This window comes from Loxodonta africana, chromosome 22, assembly GCF_030014295.1.
Source record: "Loxodonta africana isolate mLoxAfr1 chromosome 22, mLoxAfr1.hap2, whole genome shotgun sequence".
Taxonomy (NCBI): domain Eukaryota; kingdom Metazoa; phylum Chordata; class Mammalia; order Proboscidea; family Elephantidae; genus Loxodonta; species Loxodonta africana.
Genome location: NC_087363.1, coordinates 66537701 through 66563644, shown reverse-complemented (window position 1 = coordinate 66563644; position 25944 = coordinate 66537701). Strand labels below are relative to the sequence as shown.

General features: G+C 40.7%; 1 protein-coding gene across 17 annotated transcripts in view; it reads left to right on the top strand.

Annotated features, from left to right (window-relative positions):
• The window catches only part of KMT2C (lysine methyltransferase 2C), a 395919-nt gene extending 371956 nt beyond the window's left edge, over positions 1–23963 (top strand). For 14 of the 17 annotated variants that reach the window (XM_064275087.1, XM_064275080.1, XM_064275084.1 and 11 more), the window contains 8 exons: positions 1400–2519; positions 3972–4108; positions 5439–5581; positions 5857–6025; positions 18912–19028; positions 19587–19660; positions 19939–20047; positions 21914–23963. In XM_064275087.1, the coding sequence (XP_064131157.1) occupies positions 1400–2519; positions 3972–4108; positions 5439–5581; positions 5857–6025; positions 18912–19028; positions 19587–19660; positions 19939–20047; positions 21914–22006 (1962 nt within the window). In that variant the 3' untranslated portion in view covers positions 22007–23963. Of the gene's footprint in view, positions 1–1399; positions 2520–3971; positions 4109–5438; positions 5582–5856; positions 6026–18911; positions 19029–19586; positions 19661–19938; positions 20048–21913 lie in introns of those variants that run through there. The other 3 variants (XM_064275097.1, XM_064275085.1, XM_064275095.1) reach the window with 2 other exon arrangements.
• Positions 23964–25944: the final 1981 nt, after the last annotated feature.

Genomic DNA, 25944 nt, shown 5'->3' with positions numbered 1-25944 from the left:
ACATACCTGATCACCCGGGAGCTCTGATGGAGATGTACAAGGAGATGAACGTTGTTTTCATACCTGCTAACACGACATCCTTTCTGCAGTCTATGGATCAAGGAGTCATTTTGGCTTTCAAGTCTTATATTTAAGAAATACACTTTGTAAGACTATAGCTGCCATAGATAGTAATTCCTCTGATGGATCTGGGCAAAGTGGATTTAAAACCTCCTGGAAAGGATTCACCATTCTAGATGCCAATAAGAACATTAAAAGGAGTTTGGAAGAAGTTGATTCCAACCCTAATGGATGACTTTGAGGGGTTCAAGACTTGAGTAGAGGAAGAAACTACAGATGTGGTGGAAATAGCAAGAGAACTGGAATTAGAAGTGGAGCCTGAAGATGTGACTGAATTGCTGCACTCTCATGATAAAATTCTAACAGATGAGGAGTTGTTTCTTATGGATGAACAAAGAAAGGGGTTTATTGAGATGGAATCTACTCCTGGTGAAGACACCGTGAACATTGTTGAAATGAAAACAAAGGATTTAGAATATTACGTAAAGTTAGTTAATAAAGCTGCGGCAGGGTTTGAGAGGGTTTGAAAGAAGTTCTGCTGTGGGTGAAATGCTAACAGACAGCATCGCATGCTACAGAGAAATCTCTCGTGAAAGGAAGAGTCCATCAATGTGGCAGACTTCATACTGCCTTATTTTAAGACATTGCCAAGCCACCCCAGCCTTAAGCAACCACCACCCGCATCAGTCAGCAGCCGTCAACATCGAGGCAGGACCCTCCACCAGCAAAAAGGTTACAACTTGCTGAAGGCTCAGGCGATGGTTACCATTTTTTAGCAATAAAGTATTTTTTAATTAAGGTATTTACATTGTTTTTTATACATAATGCTATTGCACACTTAATAGACTACAGTATAGTATAAACAGAACTTCTATAAAAAACCTATATGCCCTGGGAAATCAAAAAATTCCTGTGACTCGCTTTGTTGTGATAGTCACTTTATTGCAGTGGTCTGGAATCGAGACTACAGTATCTTGGAGGTGTCCCTGTAGCTAGCTCCTCTGACATTGATTTCTCTGACTTTATTACCATAGATAGGGTCCAAGAAGGTTTAAGAGCAGAATATTCTCTAGGGTTTTCACTTTGTGGAAAAGGCTTGGGAAGGATCTACCCACAGTTACCCTACTTTGGCCAGGGCTCGCTCTCAACTCCTAAACATCTGCAGCATTCGCATTGACCTCTGCTGGCCACGAAACCTCACCACTCATTGATTGATCTTTTCCCCTAAGTTACACTCTCTGTTAAATCCTTGGGATCGCTTCACTTCTTGCTTTAACAAGAATTGCTTTCAAAGGTTATGAATTACTCTCTTTTTGTGTGGTTTCTTTTTATTGCCCAGGAGTCCATTCCTTCGTTGTCACAGTCACCTGTGAAAGAAGTGTCTTCCAAAGCATTCCATCAGTACAACAACAACATCTCCACTTTAGATGTGCACTGTCTCCCGCAGCTTCAGGAAGGAGTGTCTCCGCCTACATCACCTCCTATCTCTTTCCCTCCTGCTTTCGAAGCAGCCAAAGTCGAGGCAAAGCCAGATGAGCTTAAGGTAACAGTCAAATTAAAGCCTCGGCTCAGAACTATACACAGCGGGTTTGATGACTGTAGGCCTTTAAATAAAAAGTGGAGAGGAATGAAGTGGAAGAAATGGAGTATTCATATTGTCATCCCCAAGGGAACATTCAAACCACCTTGTGAGGATGAAATTGATGAATTTCTAAAGAAATTGGGCACGTCCCTTAAACCTGATCCTGTGCCCAAAGACTATAGGAAGTGTTGCTTTTGTCATGAAGAAGGTGATGGATTGACCGATGGACCAGCAAGGCTGCTCAACCTTGACTTAGATCTTTGGGTCCACTTGAATTGTGCTCTGTGGTCCACAGAGGTCTATGAGACCCAGGCTGGTGCCTTAATCAATGTGGAGCTAGCACTGAGGAGAGGCCTGCAAATGAAATGTGTCTTCTGTCATAAAATGGGTGCCACCAGTGGGTGTCACAGATTTCGATGCACCAACATTTACCACTTTACTTGTGCCATCAAAGCACAGTGCATGTTTTTTAAGGACAAAACAATGCTTTGTCCAATGCACAAACCAAAGGGCATTCATGAGCAAGAGTTAAGTTACTTCGCAGTCTTCAGGCGGGTGTACGTTCAACGCGATGAAGTACGGCAGATTGCTAGCATTGTGCAGCGAGGAGAGCGTGACCACACCTTTCGTGTTGGAAGCCTCATCTTCCACACCATCGGGCAGCTTCTCCCACAGCAGATGCAAGCATTCCATTCTCCTAAAGCACTCTACCCAGTGGGTTATGAAGCCAGCCGGTTGTACTGGAGCACACGCTATGCCAACCGGCGCTGTCGCTATCTCTGCTCCATTGAGGAGAAAGACGGGCATCCAGTGTTCGTCATCAGGATTGTGGAGCAAGGCCATGAAGACTTGGTCTTAAGTGACACCTCACCCAAAGGTAAGAACAGTCATTCTCTGGTCTACAGAGCTGGTCACACTGACATGAAGCTAGTAAAGGTTCTGTGTCCATATTCCCATGCTTTTTCTCATGTTCATTTCGTAATTTATAATAACAGGTATGGACTTTGCATTTATAAATGCACATCTGAACTTTTTGGGATTATTTTTGGATTATTGCATCTTGCTTTCTTTGGTGTATAGTTTTCTAAACATTTGTCTAGGTTTGTTCTAATTCAGAGTCATGTCAATATATATTCAAAGATGGAATTTGTAAAATAAACGAGAATGATTTGTAGACAAAGCTCACCCATTACATACTGTGGAGCCCCTCTTAACGTCAGCTTCTAGAAGGCAAAAGCCACAGGTGAGGCACGCTGTGTACATCGCACGTTATTTTTACGTCCAGAGTCATGCCTGGGTAGCCATTTTTATTAATACAACAAAGGTAGAAAGTACTGAGAAACTGCTTAAAGTATATCCGTTCTTTAAAAAAAATGTATAGCAGTGACCTAAAAATCATTCCAAAGGAAATACAAATTTCATGTTTTAATTTAAATCTGAGGGGAAAGGGACATCTCTATAAAAAAAATACTATTAATTGGAATAATCATTTTTAAATCTAACATGATACAGCCAGTTGGAAACCCTGGTGACGTAGTGGTTAAGTGCTATGACTGCTAACCTAAAGGTCAGCAGTTCAGATCTGCCAGGCGCTCCTTGAAAACTCTATGGGGCAGTTCTACTCTGTCCTGTAGGGTTGCTATGAGTCGGAATTGACTCGACGGCAACGGGTTTGGGTTATGGTTTGTTTTTTTGTTTTTTTATATATAGCCACTATAAACTAGAAACGGACAACTTTGGACAACTTGTACTTAAGAACAGACAGCGATAAAGCCTATTATATTAAAATTTTGAGTTAAATACAATGGTTCGTAATAATGAATGTATTCATTACTTTGTACGATGCTCATGAAAACATTGCGCGGTTTGGAAGTGTTTAAGTGTTTTGTATGTGCAGAAAGGTAAGATATATACTGTGTACTCGGACAGACGTTTGACTGATGCTCAGTAAGAACCGTGTGTACCTGTTCCGACTTACCTGCAAATCTGGCTTAAAGACAGACTTAGGGAAGGGTCTTATTCGTAACCCAGGGACAGCCTGTTGGGTGGATTTTCATGCACACTGTACTAGACTTTCTTTTGCACTTGTACTGTTTAATTTCTTAATATCACATATTCTTTTCCCAAAATTTTTAGTTCTTTAAATTGCTGCCATTTAATAAACAGACATTACCAGGTTTGTTTGATTACTACCTAAAAAATTCATTTGAAAACTGGTAAGTCTGTGAGTGAGTCTTCATTTTTCTCTTATTTTATACTGCATATTGGTTTTTTTTTCCACTTAGCTAAGAGCAAGAAGTCATAAAAATTATTTTTTGTCCATACGTAGGTGTTTGGGATAAAATTTTGGAGCCTGTGGCATGTGTGAGAAAAAAGTCTGAAATGCTCCAGCTTTTCCCAGCATATTTAAAAGGAGAGGATCTGTTTGGATTAACGGTCTCTGCAGTGGCACGCATAGCTGAATCAGTGAGTGTTTGGTCAAAAAAGAATTGAAATTGCTTTTCTCATTACACAAACACTTTTTTCTCAGTGTGGCCACTTTAACACATTTCAGTACATTTTGTAATATTCACAACACTTTTCAGGTAATGAATTTGCTTATGGAGTAAGTGCTGTCTCTGAAAGAAAGCAAGGAATTCATCATTAATTAGGAGACCTCAGTAAATGCTAATGTTCACTTAATGAGGTGGTTAACAAGTTTCAGGTTCTCTTCAAGATTGAAGGCAAGCAATGGTGAATGACACCAGCATAATTTTGTCTTCTGAATATGCTAGACTGGTGAGGGTATTCCTTCCTTCACCCTCTTTGCTTCCTAATGTTCTCAGGCACTTCAGAAAGTTGATGTACCCATTCTCTAACACCTGGGTGGGTATGGCCACTCTCCTGCCTTCTTCCCAGGACCAGGAGTCTCTGAAGTGTACGTGGATGCAGGGCACACCTCTTTACCTAAAAGATGACAAGCGTGTTTGACGGTCTGCTGAACTGTATCCACACTGTGCTTTTGGAAAATTACGTGATTATAAGGCAGTGTTGTCAAAAATAAAAAATTATTGCTGTGTTTTCTTTGGAGAAGCAAAGAATACCCCAGAAACCACTGAGTAATATGCCTAATTGCTTCCTTTGATATAAGCTTGCCTAAATGATAAGTATTTTTTGTGTTTATAGAGAACACATTTTATAAGAATACATTCTGGAAACCCAAAACCAAAACCAAACCCAATGCCATCGAGTTGATTCTGACTCATAAAAGGCCTTTAAAATAAAAATTACAAGTAAACCTTAAGCTGCCACCTATACCCCCAGGACATCGAGAGTGATAACCTCATCACATCGTAGTGAAATTGAGAGAAGTGAGAAATGATCAAGAAAGTAAATCATATAAGTTGTTTTTAACTATACTTAACATTAAAGTTCCCAGTAAAGATAAAAGTTGGCAGTAACCTAGATGAAAGAGCTAAGTTGTGAATTACTACATGCCCCATGTTTGTGAATGCTGAAATGATCAGATGAGAAAATCGCACAGCTGTGTGCATTGGTTGGCATGCGCTTGCTGTGTGAGTTCATCTTTTTCTTCAAGAAACATTGGCCAGGGTTTACTAAGTTCTGTTTTGAAACTGAATTTACATATTCATACTTAAATGGATCTGAGTACAAGCTGGTTACATTAACATAGGTAGAAATTAAAGGCACTGTTTTATTACCAGGGAAACCTTGAGTTCGGCCATCCTTTGGCCAGCTTAGAGTTGTCAGTAGTCTTGGTGAAATGAGTTAACTTTTTGTCCATTTGTCTTTTCAGCTACCTGGGGTTGAGGCATGTGAAAACTACACCTTCCGGTATGGCCGAAATCCTCTCATGGAACTTCCTCTTGCCATTAACCCCACAGGTTGTGCCCGTTCTGAACCTAAAATGAGTACCCATGTCAAGAGGTTTGTGTTAAGGTATTTTGTTTTAACTTCACATAGTACAGCCCAGGGTTTCTAGGCTTCTAGTGGTTTTTTTGTGCTTGATTTGTCTGCTGCTTACAAACCCTGTTGTCTCTGGCTGTGTACCTGCACAACCAAGTCAGAGAAATCGCTGTGTTGTCGCTGCTAGGTAGCTTTCGATGTACGTTTCTGTCAATAAGTGAATCAGCCTGGCTTTGGGCATTATTCAGAGATACCTTCAGTTTTCCTTTTTTTTTTTTTTTTCCTTCTTGATCTGCCATTGTCTGCAGGCCTCACACCTTGAACAGCACCAGCACCTCAAAGTCGTTTCAGAGCACAGTCACTGGAGAACTGAATGCGCCTTACAGTAAGCAGTTTGTCCATTCCAAGTCATCTCAGTACCGGAAAATGAAGACAGAATGGAAATCTAATGTGTACCTAGCCCGGTCTCGGATCCAGGTGAGGACATACTTCGTCTGGGAAGAGAAAAGGCAGGGTGGAGCCTAGAAATCTGGAACTGCTCTCAGGCTCACAGAAGTGATTTCATGGCTGTGGGAATAGAACTACATTCTTTATACGTTTCTGTATCAAGTCTTACCAGTTGACAACTCATGCGTGATTCAGTATCTAGTCTTGGCGCATGGTGCTCTTCTTCCCCAGGTGAAAAGCAGACCTTGGGTTCCCACAGCATTGAGTCGTACGAGAGCTCGTGGGTTGCGGGGAGCACTGTAGTCTGTACACGCGGGGCTTGTGGAGGGGCCGCTAGAGCTGTCTCAAGGACTTCATCAGTGAACGATAAAAATGAAAATAATTCCATTGCATAGTTCCAGAAGGTACTCCAGTTTTAGAAGTTACCTTTTAGATACCTTCTTTTCATGAAATCATGGTAGATGGACTATGAAATATGTTACAGGTAAAGCCATCTATAGACGAAGCATTGATATTTGGACTGTGGTCCATGTTACTGAGCTGCAGATCTGAATATCCAAATGCCTGTTCAGCATCCCCCCTTGGATGTCCCAGATGGAATTATAAAGCCCTCACTTTACCGAGCTTCTTCCGTCCCTAAGCCTGCTCGTCCTCCAGGCTCCTTGTATCATACCCAGTTGTGTAAGTCAGCTTCAGTATGCCCATATCTAAAGTATCAATAAGTTCTTTTTTTTTTTCTTTTAAAAATTTCCTCAAATCTCTCAGGTTCGACCACCCCTATTTTAATCCTCCATCTTCACCATCTGTGCTATTACAAGAGCCTTCGGACTCTGCCCTCCCATTCAATCCCGACACAGAAGCCAGTATAATCTCTTTAAAAGACAAATCTGATGAAATTCCATTGTCTGCGGCTCATGCAGGTTCTTATTCTTCCCTTGCAAACGTTTCTCACCCTCCCTGAAAGTTTTTAGGATCCTTATCCTTGATATTTAGACATTTCACAAAAATGCTCTTGCATTAGGCTCTTTTTTGCTTATTGCTTTCCTCACTTGACGAGCCCTTTTCATCTGAAGCACCATGACTTTTGACCTGAGAAATGTTTTTTGTATTAATCCTTTGGCAAGTGCCTTCCCTCTCTCTGTACTCTGTGTTTGGACCTCTAGACAAATACGGAAGCTCTGAGATCGTGGTCCTCGCGATGTACCCCCTAGTCTAGCAGCATCCCCATCACCTGGGACATCATAGAGAAATGCAAATTTGGGGATCCACCCCAGGCTTAGTAAATCCACCTCTGGAGGCAGGCCCCCCCTCACCTCAACCCATCCCGCCTAGGTGATTCTACGGTGCCACGGACGAATTTCTGTCTTAGATCAGTCCTTCTATTTCCCTTCCTACTTTTGGCCTCCTTGTCTCTTTATTCTTTGTAAAATACTCTACTTCATCTGCTAATCTTTCTTGTGCATTTTTTAAAATCAGCTAAAAGCCATTCTCAATTTTTTATTTGCCGTCTTGTTTTCGCATTAGGAATACAGTATCTTTCTTTGTCTTGAATGCCGTTGCCTCAAGACTTGAGCCTCTCTTTCACAATCTCTAGGGCAGACAATGCTCTGTCCCTCAGCTTTCTCTTCCTGCTTTCAGTTACTTTTCCATTTAAAGTGTTTTGAAATAGTCACCCATTCCTGTCTCTGGGTGTTGTTTTTATTCCTTCACTTTGTTTCTTGTGGAGTCTTAACTACCTGTGTTCAGTCTGTTCTCTTTGAACCTGAAGCATTTTTCATTTTCTCATCTCTCTCTCCATTTGTCCTATAAGCCCTGCTTCCACCTACCAGCAGGTAAATGGTAATGATGTAGGTATCCTTCTATAATTTCTCCATGCTAATATCTTAAAAATATGTATGCACGTTTATGTTCACATATGAAAGTGGAATTGCATTGTATACACTTTTCTGCATCTTCCTTTTCTGAAGAAGACTCAGATTCCTCTTATAATATGGTGTGGTGTCAGACCTCCACATTACTAGTAGAGAATAGAATCAAGTTCAGCCCAAGGCTGGTTCCTATGAGGTGGAGGTCAGACATACTTCCACTTGCCAACTGTTTCGACAATTCCGACACCAGCTGTCCTCCCCACAACACTCTCTACTTCTCCACTGGTTTCAGTAATTCAGCGCAATGGCCAAACAGAACTCACAGACCATATTCACAATGGGGGTTTATTAGGGAAGTAACAGGCTACAGGAGCCCCGGTGGCGTAGTAGTTAAGAGCTTGGCTACTAAACAAAAGGTCGGCAATTCAAAGCCACCAGCCACTCCTTGGAAACCCTATAGGGTAGTTCTACTCTGTCCTACTGGGTCTCTATGAGTCAGAACCAACTTGACAGCACCTACCAGCAACAACAACAGCAGGCTACAACTCAGGATCAGGATTAACTTGGAAGTAACACGAACAACTCAGGATACAGTTCTTCAATCAGGACAGCTTCTTCTCAAGCCATGCCTGCAGGCAGGCCTCACTTTCAGCCTCTACCACCAGGCCCTGCTCAGGTCTACTGCTGCCAGGCCTGCCTCGGCCCCTGCTCAGGCTAGTGTTACAGCTCTTTAGCTCCACTGATGATAAGTGCCCAGAGGCACCCTACCCTGCCAGGATGCCTCCTGCCCAAAGGCACTCAGCTCTGTCACTTCATGGGTACTTCACAGGTTGGCAAACCCACTGCAGCTGTCTGCCAGTCTCATGTCATTGCCATCTCTTACCACTGCCATCTCTTGCTGCCTCCAGTGTTACAGTTCTCTCTGTCGCCTGGGTCTAGGAGGTTCTCAGTGCAGGAATCTTGGGTCCAAAAGATGTGCTCCCAACTTTTCTTGATGATAGTCAGGTCCCCCTCAACTTTTTGGGATTACCTCTTATGAGCCTGGTGGAATGGCAGAACCAACCAATCCCCTTGGTAGACCCCAGACACCTGGTGGACAGATTTCAGCCAAGCTTTCAGACTGGCGTACAGACCAGGAAGAAGGACCTGGCAATCTACTTCTAAAAAAATTAGCCAGTGAAAACCTTGTGAATAGCAGTGAAACATTGTCTGATATAGTGCTGGAAGATGAGCCCCTCAGGTTGGAAGGCACCCAAAAGGCGACTGGGGAAGAGCTGCCTCCTCACAGTAGAGGTGACCTTTATGACGTGGATGGAGGCAAGCTTTCGGGACCTTCATTTGCTGATATGGCACGACTCAAGAAGAAACAACTGTGCAAACATCTATTAATAATCAGAATATGCGTGTACAAAGTATGAATCTAGGAAAATTGGAAGTCATCAGAAATGAAATGGAATGCATAAACATCAGTATCCTAGGCATTAGTGAGCTGAAATGGACTGGTGTTGGCCATTTTGAATCAAACAGTCATATATACGGTCTAGTATGCTGGGAATGACAAATCGAAGAGGAATTTCATAGCGGTCATCATCAAAAAGAACATTTCAAGATCTGTCCTGACGTACAATGCTGTCAGTGATAGGATAATATCCATATGGTTGAATGGAAAACCAGTTAATATGATTATTACTCAAATTTATGCACCAGCCACTTACGCCAAAGGTGAAGAAATTGAACATTTTTACCAATTTCTGCAGTCTGAAATTGATCAAATATGCAATCAAGATGCATTGATAATTCCTGGTGATTGGAATGTGAAAGTTGGAAACAAGAAGGATTGGTAGTTGGAAAATACTGTCTTTGTGATAGAAATGACTCTGGAGATTGCATGACAGAATTTTGCAAGACCAGCAGATTCTTCATTGCAGATACCTTTTTTCAACAATATAAATGGTGTCTATACATGTGGATCTCACCAGATGTAATACACAGGAATCACATTGACTACATCTGTGGAAAGAGGCAATGAAAAAGCTCAATATCATCAGTCAGAACAGGGCCAGGGGCCGGCTGTGGAACAGACTTTCAGTTGCTCATATGCAGGTTCAAGCTGAAGCTGAAGAAAATTAGAACAAGTCCGTGAGAGCTGAAGTACGACCTAGAGCATACCCCACCTGAATTTAGAGACCATCTCAAGAGCAGATTTGATGCATTGAACACTAAAACTAAAGACTGAAGACCAGACGGGTTGTGGATTGACATCAAGGATACCATACATGAAGAAAGCAAGAGGTCATTAAAAAGACAGGAAAGAAAGAAAAGACCAAAATGGATGTCAGAAGAGACTCTGAAGCTTGCTGTTGAATGTATAGTAGCTAAAGCAAAAGGAAGAAATGATGAAGTAAAAGAGCTGAACAGAAGATTTCGAAGGACGACTCGAAGAAGACCAAGTAAAGTATTACAATGCAATGTGCAAAGACCTGGAGATAGACAACTGAAAGGGAAGAACACCTTCAGTATTTCTCAAGCTGAAAGAACCAAAGAAAAAATTCAAGCCTCAAGTTGCAATACTGAAAGATTCTTCGGGGAAAATACTAAACGGCGCAGGAAGCATGAAAAGAAGTTGGAAGGAGTACACAGAGTCACTATGCCGAAAAGAATTGGTCGATGTTCATCCATTTCAGGAGGTGTAGCATATGATCAAGAACCAGTAGTACTGAAGGGAGAGGTCCAAGCTGCACGGAAGGCGTTAGTGAAATATACAGCTCCAGGCATTGACAGAATACCAACTGAGGTGTTCCAGCAAACGGATGCAGAGCTGTAGGCACCCCCTGGTCTATGCCAAGAAACCTGGAAGACAGCTTACCTGGCCAGTCAACTGGAAGAGAACCATATTTGTACCCATTCCAAAGAAAGGTGATCCAACAGAATGCAGAAATTATCAAACAATATCAACATCACATGTAAGTAAGATTTTGCTGAAAATCATGCAAAAGTGGTTGCAGAAGTACCTCTACAGGGAACTACCAGAAATTCAGGCCAGGTTCAGAAGAGGACTGAAACAAGGAATGTCTTTGCTGATGTCAGATGAATCATGGCTGAAAGCAGAGAATACCAGAAAGGTGTTTACCTGTGTTTATTGACTATGCAAAGGCATTTGACTGTATGGATCATAAAAATTATGGATAACATTGTGAAGAATAGGGATTCCAGAACATTTAATTATGCTCATAAGGAATGCATACTTAGACCAGGAGGCAGTCGCTCAAACAGAACAAGGAGGGATACTGCATTAAAGTCAAGAAAGGTGTGATCAGGGTTGTATCCTTTCACCGTACTTATTCAGTCTGTATGCTGAGTAAATAATCAAAGAAGCTGGACTGTATGAAGAGGAATGTGGCATCAGGATTGGAGGAAGACTCATTAACAACCTGTGATATGCAGGTGACACAGCCTTGCTTGCTGAAAGTGAAGAGGACTTGAAGCACTTACTGATGAAGATCAAAGACCACAGTCTTCAGTATGGATTATACCTGAATATAAAGAAAACAAAAATCCTCACAACTGGGCCAGTAAGCAACATCATGATAAACAGAGAAAATATTGAAGCTGCAAAGGATTTCCTTTTACTTGGATCCACAGTCAGTGCCCACAGAAGCAGGAGTCGGGAAATCAAAAGACACATTGCATTGGACAAATCTGCTGCAAAAGATCTCTTTAAAGTGTTAAAAAACAAAGAGATCAGCTTGAGGACTAAGGTTTGCCTGACCCAAGCTGTGGTGTTTTCATTCGCCTCGTATGCGTGCGAAAGCTAGACAACGAATAAGGAAGACCGAAGGAAGAATTGATGCTCTTGAATTATCATGTTGGTGAAGAACGTCTAATATACTGTGGGCTGCCAGAAGAGTGAACAAATCCATAATTATCATGTTGGTGAAGAACGTCTAATATACTGTGGGCTGCCAGAAGAGTGAACAAATCCGTTGTGGAGGAAGTACAGCCAGAATGCACATTAGAAGCGAGGATTGCAGGCTTTCATCTCACGTACTTTGGACGTGTTATCGGGGGGATCAGTCCCTGGAGAAGGACATCATGCTTGGTAAAGCAGAGGGTCAGTGAAAAAGAGGGCAGCCTTCATCTAGATGAATTGATACAGTGGCAGCAACAATGACCTTAAGCGTAATAAAGATTGTGAGGATGGCGTACGACCGAGCAGTGTTTTGTTCTGTCGTACATAGGGTCGCTGTAAGTCAGAACTGACTCGGTGGCACCTAACAATAACGTGTATTGATATTTTCACTACTTTGAGATACATTCCACAAAGTAAGATTTCTTTGTCAAAGCATAGGTATTTTTCATTTTAGTAGATACCGCCAGTCTTCTATAAAGACTGTAATTACGCATTACTTCCTGCAGCGTATGAGCGTATTTTCTCCTCCTCCTATTTGTAACAGTCGTTACCATCTTTTTAAGTTTCTGCCAGCCTGATAAATATGGACCGATATTGTTACCTTGATTACAGTATCTAGCTACTGATGAATGAGCACTTCATGTTTGCCATTTGGATTTTCTCTTCTGTGAATTGTATATTCGTATCTTTTGTCTGTTTTACAATCTATAACAACTTGCACTACTACTAAATATTGTCTCATAAAAACATCATTTACCTGTATGACTTTGCATATGGTGCTTTTTAAAAAAAAAAAACTTTTTTTTTTTATGTGGTTAAACATGCATCATCTTTTATAGCTTCTAGTCTTCGTGAAGAAGACAGTTCACCACCATCATAGATTGTATATGTAGCCTCTTAGATTTTTTTTTCCTAAGATTAGATTGTTTCATGTTTAAGACTGGAGTCCTGGTGGCACAGTAGTTAAGTACTAACTAAGCTGCTAACCAAAAGGTTAGTGGTTCGAACGCACCAGTGGCTCCACAGGAGAAAAGAACTGGCGATCTTTTCCCCATAAAGATTTTTTAAAAAACCCAAACCTGTTGCCATGGAGTTGATTCCAACTCCATAGCAACGGTATAGAACAGAGTAGTACTGCCCCATAGGGTTTCCAAGGCTGCAATTCTTTACAGAAGCAGTCTGCCACATCTTTGGAGCTGTCGATGGGTTCGAACTGCCGACCTTTCAATTAGTAGCTGAATGTTTAACCACTGCGCTACTAGGGCTCCTTCCTTAAAGATTACAGCCTGGGAGACCCTATGGGGCAGTTGTACTCTGTCATATATAGGGTCACTATGAGTCGGATAAAAAAAATATATATATATATTTTTTTTTTTTTTTTAAGAATCGGAATCAACTGAATGGCACACAAGAAGTTTAAGACAATTTTATTTTCTTCCATTGGATAACCAGTTGTTGAAGCACCATTTGGTAATTAATCCATGCATATAGGCCCGAATTTTAATACACTACTATTTTAATACCAACTACTATACATTAAATTTTTTAGATATAGGAATCTATTTGGATTCTCTATTCTTTTCTACCAGTCTCCTTGCATTTTTATACCAAATAGTGACTTTATCATTTTTGTGTGTGTGTGTGTGTGTACTTTTCACACCTATTCCGAGGGCTTTAGTCTTCTATATAAGCTGAGTCATCATATTATGTAGCTGAAAAATTAAAAACCTGTCAGGATTCTGTTTTTGAGAATTTATATTTTTGTATTAAGTCTTTCCATTCAGGTCCCACTCTGAGTTCTTCAATAAGGCATTATAGTTTTCTTCAGATAGGTGCTGTGCTATGCCTTCTGGTTTTCTTAGGATAATTTATATTTTATATTATATCCAACAGATTTATTCTACCCATCAAAACACATATCTTTCCCTTCAGGTCTTATTTCATGCCCTTTAATAAGATTTCATCATTTTCTTCAAATAGATGCCATGCCTTATGATTAAATATGTTACTAATTATTTTTCTATTTTTTCTCGTTAGTTTGAGAAATTTTTTTTCCCATTTCCAGCTTCTGTATACTTATCGCTGTAATTGAGAGAAGCTATTCCTAATACTTACCTTGTGTATACCTATCTTACTAAAATCTCTGGTAGCTTTATCCTAGAGCTTCTGAGTTTTCTACAGTAGACCACCACATCAGCAAAAGACAGACCCCCTTAAACAGCCTTCATGCTATGTGTGTTTCTTTATCTCACCTGAAACTCAGCAGCCATTTTTAACAAACCTTTTTGTATGCCTTTGCAGCACCCACTGATGATACATGCTTTTTTCTCCACCATAACCGTTTGATATAATGAGTTATATTAAAATCAGTCTTGCATTTCTGAAATAAACCATACTTGGGCATATTGTATTCTTTTGATAAATTTCTGGATTCTATGTGTGTGTGTATTCTAAAGATTTTTTTTCTGATACTTTGTCAGGTATTTGGTCTATGCTGGCTTTATAAAATGAATCAGAGAGCCTCCCTTCTTTTTCCACTTTTAATTCAGGAAACTTCCTTTTCCATCTTTCTGAATAATTTAAATAATATTGGAATCATTTGTTCTTCAAAGGGATAAAAATTTCAGCTCTGTATGTGTCTGGGACTGCCCCATTTTAGTAGATCTTGGTAGTGACCTTTCTTTGATAATTCCAGTTTTCTACTGCTCAGGTCAAAATCGAAGATATTTTTTAATTTCATGCCATGTGATTCTTTTATTCTCATCTCCAATTATGATATTTCCCAGTACTTTATTTACTTATTTTGACTTCTTTTCCCTAAAGTTTACAAGAAGCTTATTTCCTTCATTGGATTTTTCAGAGAACCAGCTTTTGGACATTTTTATCTTTTCTACTTTTTTTTTTCCTAGTTTATATTACTTTTAACTTTTATCTTTATTAATTCAGTCTTTTCGTTCCAATTTTATTGAATTATGATTATGAATTATAACCTATAAACTCAGGCTATACTTTTTAGAAGTTGTCAAGGAGTTCTTTATGGTCACGTACATCATGGATCTTTTATTTTGTCTGCTTTTGTCCTCCAGTTCTGACCAGTTCTGAGAGAGATTAAAATATCTGACAAATTATCTTATTTTTACTAGATTTGACTTCATGAACTTGCTTATTAAGGTATCTGGTGCAGACAGATGTGACTGCTTCCATAGACAGTGCCTTTTTTCAGTACATAACACCTTTATCCTCGTCTCCTCTTATTTTGTCTTTGTCTTGATCTTTGTCCTCACTTACCTAATCTGTTATTTTTCCCTCATTTAATGAAAATTTTCAAATGCACACAGAAGTAGAGAGACTAGTACTGTGAAGTGAATATCCGTCTATAACTGTTACCCGGCCCGGCCAGACAGTGCCTGATTTTTTCATTTTGAACCCCATATATGAGAGGGTATGTTTCTCCCATAGATTCTCCAATATGAAATATGTTAAATTTTAGGATTTTGGGGGGGAGGGGGCAGTCTAATAGGTGAAAGCAGTATTTCAGGGTAATTTTACTTCAAGTTTTCTTATTGTGAGCAGTTTTCTTAATGAGTAAGGCTGAGCTGTTTATATACCTTATTTTTATGCAAATAAGGCACGCCTCCTACATTTGTTTGCCAACTGCTCCCTCCTCTCCCTCCCTGCTAAGGTATTTTTGTAAGGCAACTATGTCAATTTTTTTTTTTTTTTTAATGTTGCTGTAAAAAAAAATTAGCATGCTTACAAAAATACCCATGGGGGAGGGAGCAGTTGACAAATGTAGAAGGCTCGCATTATTTGTGTAAAATAATCAAAATCCACTTGTTTTCATTTTCTAGAAACAGTTTCTTCCTGTCTATCAGATTGATCATTCCCTTTATTTTTAGACCTTTTTAAATAATAAAAATATTAACCCATTGTGTTAAGTGATAAATTGTAAATGCTTTTACCGTGCTTGCCATTTCTCTTTAATTTGCTTTTGTTGTTTTTCACAGATAGAAGTTTTTTTAGTTTTGGCTTTTAATTTTGTTTTCATGTAAGCAGATAGGCCAGTTTTTTTGTTTTTGTTTTTGTCCTGTTGCTTCTGGATTTTGACTCACAGTTAAAAACTTTCCCCATTTCCAGTTTATAAAGGAAATCAACCTTGGTTTTGTTTTGTTTTTTATTACTTGGATTTTTTTCTTTTTATTTTTGCTTTTAGTCCTTCAATCCATTTGGAATTTTCCCAGTGTACAGTGCAAGAAATTGATCCAGTTTCTAAAAGAGCTAACTCTTGCCATTCTTGCTTAGTTTTCCAAGTAAACTTTATAATCAGTTTATCTAGTTCAAGAAATCCTGAAGGTAAGATTATTATAATCATGTTACATTTTTAAATAAACCTGGAGTGGTGATGTTGAATCACCTCATCTGAAAGCATAGCACGTTCTTGCATATGTTCAAAAGTGCTTTTGTGTCTCCTGGGAATATTTTCCTTTCTCCACATTGTTAAGTTCATGCCTAGGTATTTTATTCTTTGCTATGGACTCTTCCACTATTTTTCTAAATGGCTGTTGTTTGTACGAAAGCTGTTGATTTTTGCATAAGTATTTTATCTCTTGCTACTTTATTAGTTTTAATTTTCCATTGATTTTATTTCCAGGGTGCTTTTTACATACAGAGTTGTCATCTGCAATTAACCAAAAAACCAAACCAAACCCAGTGCCGTCGAGTCGATTCCGACTCATAGCGACCCTGCAGGACAGAGTGGAACTGCCCCATAGAGTTTCCAAGGGGCGCCTGGCAGATTTGAACTGCCGACCCTTTGTTAGCAGGCGTAGCACTTAACCACTACGCTGCAATTAGAGATGGTTTTACCAGTTCCTGTCCCTCTGATTTCTTTCTCTTGTCTGTTTGCATTGGCTGCTACCTCCAGCACAGTGATAAATAGTGGACCGACTTAATGTTTGTGATTTTAGCAGAGAACCTTAAGTCTTTCTCCATTAAATAAAGAAATGCTGGCTTTTTATTTATCCAATTTGTTTTCAAGTATAAAGTATAAACCACATATGGCCGGGCCTTGTTTTTACCCTCCAGCCTGTGCTTTGGTGGGCACACTGATCCCACGCTCGGCTGCGACGAGGACTGGCGGCTGGGTTTACTCCCACTGCCCTCGATGAACGTGCTGTGCTCACACTGTTCTCCCTTTTCCTGTTCCTTGACTGTGCTGTTTTGATCAGGTTGCTCTTATTCCATCTTTTTTCTCTTGTTAATTAGAAGTTTTTATACTTCTCTTTTCCATAAATGATTCTTTTCCCTCCTCTTCTTTTATAATCACACACATTTCCTCCTATTTGAAAATAAAATTCCAACTGTTTCCCATGCATTTTTGCTTATTCTCCTACCTCCCCAACTTATAAATTTCCCAGAGGTAGTTTAATATTTGCCTTATAATACCCCCTTTCTGTTTTAAAATCCTGTGTGCAGCTGGAGTTTAAAGTAGATGGGGAGAGACTGGCATGTGGATTGTCTGCCAGGTAGTTTTCAGTAAGCTATAATTCTCTCTGAAGGTGCCTGAAGAAGAAAACAGTAACCAAGTGGTGCAAACGCGATGGGAAACACCATATTCCTGCAGGGGGAATTACAACCTGTGAGACTGAGTGCTGTGAACGTGAAACTGGAGTTACCATCCTTGCAGGGCAGCACCAGTTTGTTTCCCCTGCACTCAGAAAGCCACAGCCGATGTGGTACAGACCCGAGCCGTGCTGGAAGCACTTAACCTGCTGTGCCTCTGCCACTTCCAGGCCTAGTCCTGCTGAGAAAAACCCTGTACAAGAATAACGTGTCATACCTGTCTGTCAGAAGATGCTGCAGTACCGAAGTGTGTAGTAACAGCTGTTTGGTTTGCTCGCTGTAGATGCATATCTGGGACTGAACAGACCAACTGCATAAGTAGTATTTTGAGAAACTCATTCAGGTCATGTCCTAAAGTCTCTGGCATTGGCCTTCCCTGCTGTATACTCCAAGCTGGTGCTTGATGAGGAATGCATCTGGGATAATGCCCCAGGTAGCATACATGGTGTGTTTGTTCTTACTTCTCCACTACTGCCTTCTGGTTAGTTTTAGGTGAGAATGCAGAAACAAACTGGGATAAGAAAGGATAAATATGCTGTCATGAAAACTGTCCTTATTTTTTTCAGTATGTCACTTTTCCATAATTTGTATTATTAACAAGCCTAAAAACACCAAACCCCTTGCCATGGAGTCAGTTCTAACTGATAGTGACCCGAGAGGACAGAGTAGAACTGGCCCATAGGGTTTCCAAGGAGCAGCTGGTGGATTTGAACTGTCGACCTTTTGGTTAGCAGCCGAGCTCTTAACTACTTCACCACTAGGGCCCAAGCGAGACAGTACAAATTGCCAAATGAGACAGTCCATTCAAGTCGCTGTACATGCCCTTGGCAACCTCAGAATTATGTATTAGGAAAAAAAATTTGCCTTTCCCAAGAACTTTGTTTCCAGCTTTGCAGATAACTAGAGCAAAATAACACCGTTTCTCTTTTTTTTCCCTGGCTTCCAGCTCATAGCCAAATGTGAAACCTCTTTATAGTATTTTAATAATCCCTTCTAGTTAGCCCTGTTTCTATTTTACTAAGTTTATTGTCATGTCAAACTTTTTTAGAATAGTAACGGGATGAAGTGATTGCAAAAGGCCATTAGCCTGTTTAGTTGATGGGATCTCAGCATGGGATTACCTGGAAGATGGGATAGCCTGGTAAAAATGTGGGCAGCCAATCACATTATTACTTTGCTTCATGTTCATGCATGTCATGGTCATAGAGTCTGATAGGTATGCCATAAGAAACTAGCGTAAAAAAGACACTGGAAAAAAAGGTAATGATGGCATAGCTGTAAGTGGTAAGATTGTCTCATTTTTAACTGTCAAAGATTAGCGTATTCAATAAAAAAGATCACTTGAATTCCTGTGAAACCTTAAGTATGACTTTGATAAGACCCAACGTGTTAAACTCAAGGTTATAATTTTGTATGAAGGAGAGAATGCAGATTTGTTCTCAGATGAATTGAAGTACTGTCAAGAGGATATATATATATGTGTATGTATATGTATACTTTTTTTTCTTTTTTGCAGGGACTAGGCCTGTATGCTGCTAGAGACATTGAGAAGCACACCATGGTCATTGAATATATTGGGACTATAATTCGAAATGAAGTGGCAAACAGAAAAGAGAAACTTTATGAGTCTCAGGTAGGGGCCTGGCACTTGTGATTCTGTAAGTCTTGCCACATTCATCCTCTCTCCATCTCGTGCCATCTAAACATCCTGAAAAGGCAAGGCCAAATTTGGCTCTCATGTTTTTGAGCAAAAGCCATGTCTGGATATTCTTGTGTTTTTCTCTTGTCTGTTTCCATCTATCTTTTTCGGTCAGTGCTGTTATTTGCACAGCTAGAGCTGTAGCCTGTACTTTGGTGGTGCACTCTTTCCATACACATTTGCTGTAGGGCCGGGGTGCTGCATTTTACTCCCATCCCCCTCGATGAGCACTACGGTTTAGCTCGCGTTGGTCAGTGACGCGTTGGTCAGTGAGCCTGGTGTCACAAAGCAACCATTCATTGCTGTAAACTCATGCCGTGGCATAGTCACCTCCGATGGTGCTTAGTAGAATACCCACAGCGGTTGTGAACAGGTGCGTTTCAGTTCTCACTCAGCACTTCTCAGGTGGATATGAGCACGGAGAGTAGTTCCCCATCTGCACTGGTGGCTGAATTTGTAATGAGAAGTAGAAAAAAGTGCTTTCTTTTCCAGAACCGCGGCGTGTACATGTTCCGCATGGATAATGACCACGTTATCGATGCCACGCTTACAGGAGGGCCTGCAAGGTGAGAGCAAAGAGGAATCTGATCAGCCTAGCCCTTTGCTTGGCGGGCTGTATGGTAACGGAGAGAGATCAAAGCAGGGGAAAGATGCTTACTACAGCTTTTCAGTGATTAAAATTCAGGGCAAATAAGTTGTTTCGAAAAGAATTTTTACTTGAAATTGTGTATTTGCACTTGTTCTGTTAATGGGCAAATAGGAATGTAATTAGGAAAAAGTTTTCCCTATTAGTGGAGGGATTTCCAGTTGTGTTGTAACAGTTTTCTAACATGATGGTTTGCAGATATATCAACCATTCATGTGCACCCAATTGTGTGGCTGAAGTGGTGACTTTTGAGAGAGGACATAAAATTATCATCAGCTCCAACCGGAGAATCCAGAAAGGAGAAGAGGTAAGAGAGGGTAGTGTCTGCCTGCTGCATACCCGGGTATGTGGTAGTTCACCCCTTTATACACGGTAACTCTGGTGGAAGTTGGCTCGTGTTAGGTCAGATTTGGCCACTCTGTCCTGTTTCACCTGAGGCATTCAAGTTGCCACCTTCTTGCACAGACAGCTCTGAGAGTGACTTCATCTTCACTCTTCCCATTTCCTTATTTTTCTATTCCACAAGTTAACGTCCCCATGTCACTCATTAGATGACATCGTTTTCATATGTCTTATGCTCTTTCAGACTCCCTTACCCTGGGCACAATTGGGCAGTATTCCTTGCTCTAAATATTATGTCTGTAATTGAACTGATGTTTGAAGAATATAACGGAATTGTCACTGTGGTCTCCAGGAATGCTAATACTGTGTGAGATCACATTAAGGCTGTCAGGCAGCAAATTTGGGGCCCCAGATTGCTCCAGCTTGCTCATATTCACACTGTGATCGATACAATCTTACCAATTTTTCACGTCAACAGATTTCCAAGGAGCTTGGGTATTTGGGTTTTTTTTTAATGCTGAATGCTGGACTTGCGGTTTGTCCCATCACGTTTCTCAGCTTCGTCTTCCACAAATGTGATCAGCATATTTTGATCCAAGTGCCCTCATCTGGAATTGGAGTTTATTGTGACGCACATGTGGCAGCAGTGTTGATTTCTGTAGGAAACCTCCTGCCCTCCTCGCCCGCCCCCATTTTGGGAAAGTGAGGAGTCTGAGTGTCTTTCCTTTATGGGAGCCCCCAGCCCTTCTTGACTGTAGCTGTGAGACTATGCCTGGATTTTTTGGGTCATCTCTTTTGGAATCTCATTTTTTAAACCAAGAATACAGATCTGGCTAAACATGGAGCCCACTGCAAATCAAAGAGTCACTTGAAGATAGGGGAGGGAAAGTATGTGAGATCTCCGGCGTGGTGCTGGTGAGAACGGCGGTAGTGGCCTTATGGCTGTGGGGCCCAGCCATCCCAGCATATGAGCCTCTGCCCCCATGGTACCTCAGCATTCTTTAGCAAGTTTTTAACCCCCTGATCCTGATTTTATTTTCTGTAACATGGGAAGAACTATTCCCTAACAGAGCTCCTCCAAAAACCCAGCAAATAACCTAATCAAAGTCAGTATTATCGTTCCTACAAGTAGCTACTCAATATTGGTTTATTTCCTTTCTCTGTGGAAAGGAGGTGCTTCCAAATGCTATCCTAGAACATTAGAATTAGAGAGGACTGAGAGACAAGCCTCCCCTCATTTCACAGTGTACAATTTGTTGGGGTGTGGAAGCAGGCTAAGCTGGCTGGGCTCGGAGGGGTGAGGCATGTGCCATAGAAATCATGTAGACTGCCACATACCTTGGGAACAGGGCTGATCTGAGAGGTTACTAATAATTTGATAACCCTTAGACAACCTTTAAATATTCTTTTAAGGAGGAAGTCAGTTGTTAGTTTCTAAAGGCAGTAGTCTCTCCTCAAACTTGGATGCTCCACTCAACAAACAGTGGGGAGGGCAGGAGGGTGCCCGGCCCAGCACCCTGTGTGGCTGGTCCCTCCCTCCGCCACGGACGGTGCTGGGAGCAGCTGGAGAAAAGCGCAGATCTGGTTTGGCTGAAGCATATTGCCCCTCTATCTGCTCCGCCCTCTTTGAATCCCTAAGTAAAGAGTAGCTATGTTAGTTCATTTTGTTTTGAGGGTTCCACTCAGGGTCCCATGGGACCTCAACAAAGTAGGTCTCCTTTTGACTTAGGCCCATTTTGTTTGCTGGTTTTGAACTGGGGAAATCTAGACAGGAGACCCCTCCCTGCCGTATCTTCGCCCACCTTTCTCACGCTGATTCTTTGCGTGGCAGCTTTGCTATGACTACAAGTTTGACTTTGAAGACGACCAGCACAAGATCCCATGTCACTGTGGAGCTGTGAACTGCCGGAAGTGGATGAACTGAGCGCATTCCTCGCCCGAGCGCGGCAACTTGTCCCTAGGAAGAAGTGATTCAACACGCCATTTGAATTTTACAGACAGAAAGATAACTTTCATTTTCTGTTTTATGACTTTTTGAAAAATAGCTTCTGGGAATTCTGATTTCCTTAGTACTTCAGGTTAAAGCAGCCCCAGGAGAAAGCAACTTTCCTGAAGTTCTAAGGCTAAACAGAACCACAGAATGGTCCAGCACTTTTTCTTTTTCTTTTTCTTTTTTTTTTTCTTTTTCCTTTTTCTTTCTCTTGATTTTCTTTCTAGCTTTTTTTGTTTTTTGGTGGGTGGGTTTTGTTTAGCTTTTTTTTTCTTTTTAATCTCACTAAGGAGAAACTTTTACTGGGGCAAAGAGCCGATGGCTGCCCTGCCTCACGGTGGGGGCCTCCTATGAATGTAAGACTGAAATCACCAGCGAAAGGGAGATGTCCAAAGTGCTGGCCACGGCCTTATTTGAAAAGGGGCAGGCCCTCTAATTTAAAAATTTTTAAATAAAGTAGACACCACTGAACAAGGAATGTACTGAAATGACTTCCTTAGGGATAGAGCTAAGGGATAATAACTTGCACTAAAATACATTTAAATACTTGATTCCATGAGTCAGTTTATTGTAGTTTTTGATTTCTGTAAAATAAGAGAAACTTTTTGTATTTATTATTGAATAAGTGAATGAAGCTATTTTTAAATAAAAGTTAGAAGAAAGCCAAGCTGCTGCTGTGACCTGCAGAACTAACAAACTCTGTTACTTTGTACAAATATGTAAATATTTTGAGAAGAAAATACAGTATAAAAATAGTTATTGACCAAATGCTATCAGGCTCTGCAGCAGCTCGGGTGCTTATAAAATGTTCCTAGGGATGTTACAATATAATTTTATGTTATTAAATCTGCCATTATAATTAATAACCAAAATTTCAACCTAGACTATTTGGGATTTTTTGGAAACTATGGTCTATTAGTACTTAATTGTTTTATACACCTTACTTCTGATAGAACGGAGTGTATGCTATGACTACAACTTTTATAGCTGTTTTGGTAATTTAAACTAATTTTTTTCATATTATATTGTTGCATCCCTACTTCTTCAGTCAGGTTTTTTGTGCTTACAATTTGTGATAACTGTGAATAACTGCTTAAAAATACACCCAAATGGAGGCTGAATTTTTTTCTTCAGCAAAGTAGTTTTGATTAGAACTTTGTTTCAGGCCGCGAAGAATCATGTAAACATAATAGGATAATGTAGCAGGAACCTAAATCTAACTCCTTAGCCTTCTGTTTAACACAAAAAAAATAAAAATAAAAAAAAAGGAGCGACATGATTATGCTTTTGCAGCTGCAGGACTCCGGCAATAGGGTTTTGAAAGGTGTAATTTTAACATGTGTCTGTATGAACTGTTTGTTTACATTTCTTTAATAAAAACAAAAAAATACAAACAAAAAAAGACACTGTTTTGTGTTTGCTTGTAGAAACTTAATCAGCGTTTTGAAGCAGGTTAGCTTTTTATTTTGTACTTAAAATTCTGGTACTGACACTTCACGGGCTAAATGTAAAATGAAGTTTTTCGTGTGCACAATAAAGTGGACTGTAAGCTGTGGGTATATCAGTGATACAGTTCTCGACTTGTAATGTATATGGCATGATGTATTTTTATCTTACAGAATAAATCAAGTGTATATATTTTTCTCTTGATAAATAGCTGTATGAAATTTGTTTCTTGAATATTTTTCTTCTCTCGTACAATATTCTGACATCCTACCAGTATTTGTCCTACCAGGTTTTTGTTTTGTTTTGTTTTCTGTTCTGTATAATAGTATCTAATGTTGGCAAAAATTGAATTTTTTGAAGTATACAGAGTGTTATGGGTTTTGGAATTTGTGGACACAGATTTAGAAGATCACCATTTACAAATAAAATATTTTACATCTATAAAGGCTGCCTCCTCAAATTTCTCTGCGCCAGTCTCCTGCTCTGTTTGGTGCTCGTGAAGTCATGGCTGCTTGGAAGTCACTGACAGTCTGGTTTGCCTTTCAGAATTACAGGAGGGTGACTTGATTCTTTCTTTTCAAATGAAATGTTTAAATAAAGGCTTGTAACTTATTCCAACTAGAGACTCTATCTTCCCTGCAGTTCAGGACAGAAGGAGAACATCTCTTTTTAGATGTTTACCACAGTCAGATTTTAAAGTATTCTTGGTGCCTTGTTCCGTTGTTTAAAGTCTATTTTTCTTTGTTCACTGTAGTCTTCTGACTTTTTTTGAGGCAACTCTTTGCATCTTATTCTGACTAACAGAGATTATTGCCATCATGTTTAATGTATTTATCATATTTAATTTAAGGGGGTTGCCAGGAATAAAAACTGCCCAGAGACCCCCTCACAGCTCCTAAAACAGATTTCTAACCTGTGCTGCATGCACGCCTCAAAGTAGCAACCTGTTGGATTGCATTGTTTTAGCAGAATCATCAGAGCATCCATAACCTGGAGGAAAAAATCGTTAATCCTGTTCCGAAACACTTGCTGTTTGTGAGGCTGTCAGTGTGGACAGGGCTGAGCAGTGTTCGCCACCCTGGCCGTTCTTTATAAGCTGCTGCTTGGTGTGGTTGTCTTCGCTGGGGTGGATGCCAACTCCTCACTGCCATATCCGGGCCACAAAAGGCAAGAAGCGTAATCCTAGCCTTCCGGTTTACTAGTCTGAATGCAGTCACCTAGGGAGTAGGGAATGGGAAGGGCAGAAAGGTGTCTTCTCATGGCCATTCGGTGCCTCAAATCTCGAAAGTGTCCTCTTGGAAAGAACTAGCAGTAGAAGCAGAAGCAAGGCCTCATCTCCCCATGGCAGACACTGCTGACCGGTGAGCTGCACTGGTTACCTCTAACCCTTCGGCCATGCACTCAACCCATACTTACCGAATGCCTAAAAAGGCACTGGGGACCCCACATTGCGTGAGACAGCCCTGGTCCCTGGCGTCCCAGAGCTTATATTCCAGTTGGGGGGTGGGGGAGCAGGTCAACAAAAACAGGTCAACTAAGTATCAGATGAGGTAGCCAAGTGTCCGGAGAGGCATTCCTTAACCTAAGGCCTAAAGAATGAAGGATCGCCATGGGAGGGATGAAGGCAAAGGCCTTCCTGGAAGAAGCAACAGCAGCAGCATGTGCCAAGAGCCCAACGATGATGGCTGGAACGGAGTGGCCAGATAAGATCACAGAGAAAAGCAAGGGCCAAACCACACAGGGGACTTCAGGGATTTGAAACATCTAAGTGCCACGGGAAGCCATTGAAGGATTTTAAGCAAGAGTGCTGTCCAGTCTGTACAGGGGAGAGGTGATTGTCTGGGGCTAAGAGGGAAGTGGTAAGGCTGCACAGGTTCTGCGGTAGTCCAAGCTCTGGGGACCTGGACTGGGCAAGTTGCAATGAAAATAGAGACAATTAGAAGTGACTAAGCTATGTCTCGAAGGTAGATTCGAGTCCTCCTATGATTTACATATGTGGTTAAGGGTGTAAAAGGTAGGAATTTTGGATGACTCCTGGAGTTTTTTATTGTCACTTTGGTGTTGAGAATATACAGAGCAAATACATCCACCAGTTCCAGTCTCTACAATGTGCGTCTTGTTGACATTACATTTTCCCCGTTCTGGAACCATTCTCACCCTCCTTTTCTAAGTTGTTCCTCCTCCATTGGCAAAGCCACTGCCCCTAAAGTTCCTATCTGAACTTTCCATTTGCTGTTGTCTATCTTTTAGGATAGAAAGATCCTAAAAGAGCGCAATGTATAAGGCAGACTTTTTTTTACTAGTTAACCTATTTGCTTTTAAGGAGACCTCAGGAGATATTTTTCATTTAAGGTTTAAAGATTATCTTAGGGCAATACAGAAGCCCCCCCTTGGGAGGGATATGTTTGAAGACCCCCGTGGATGCC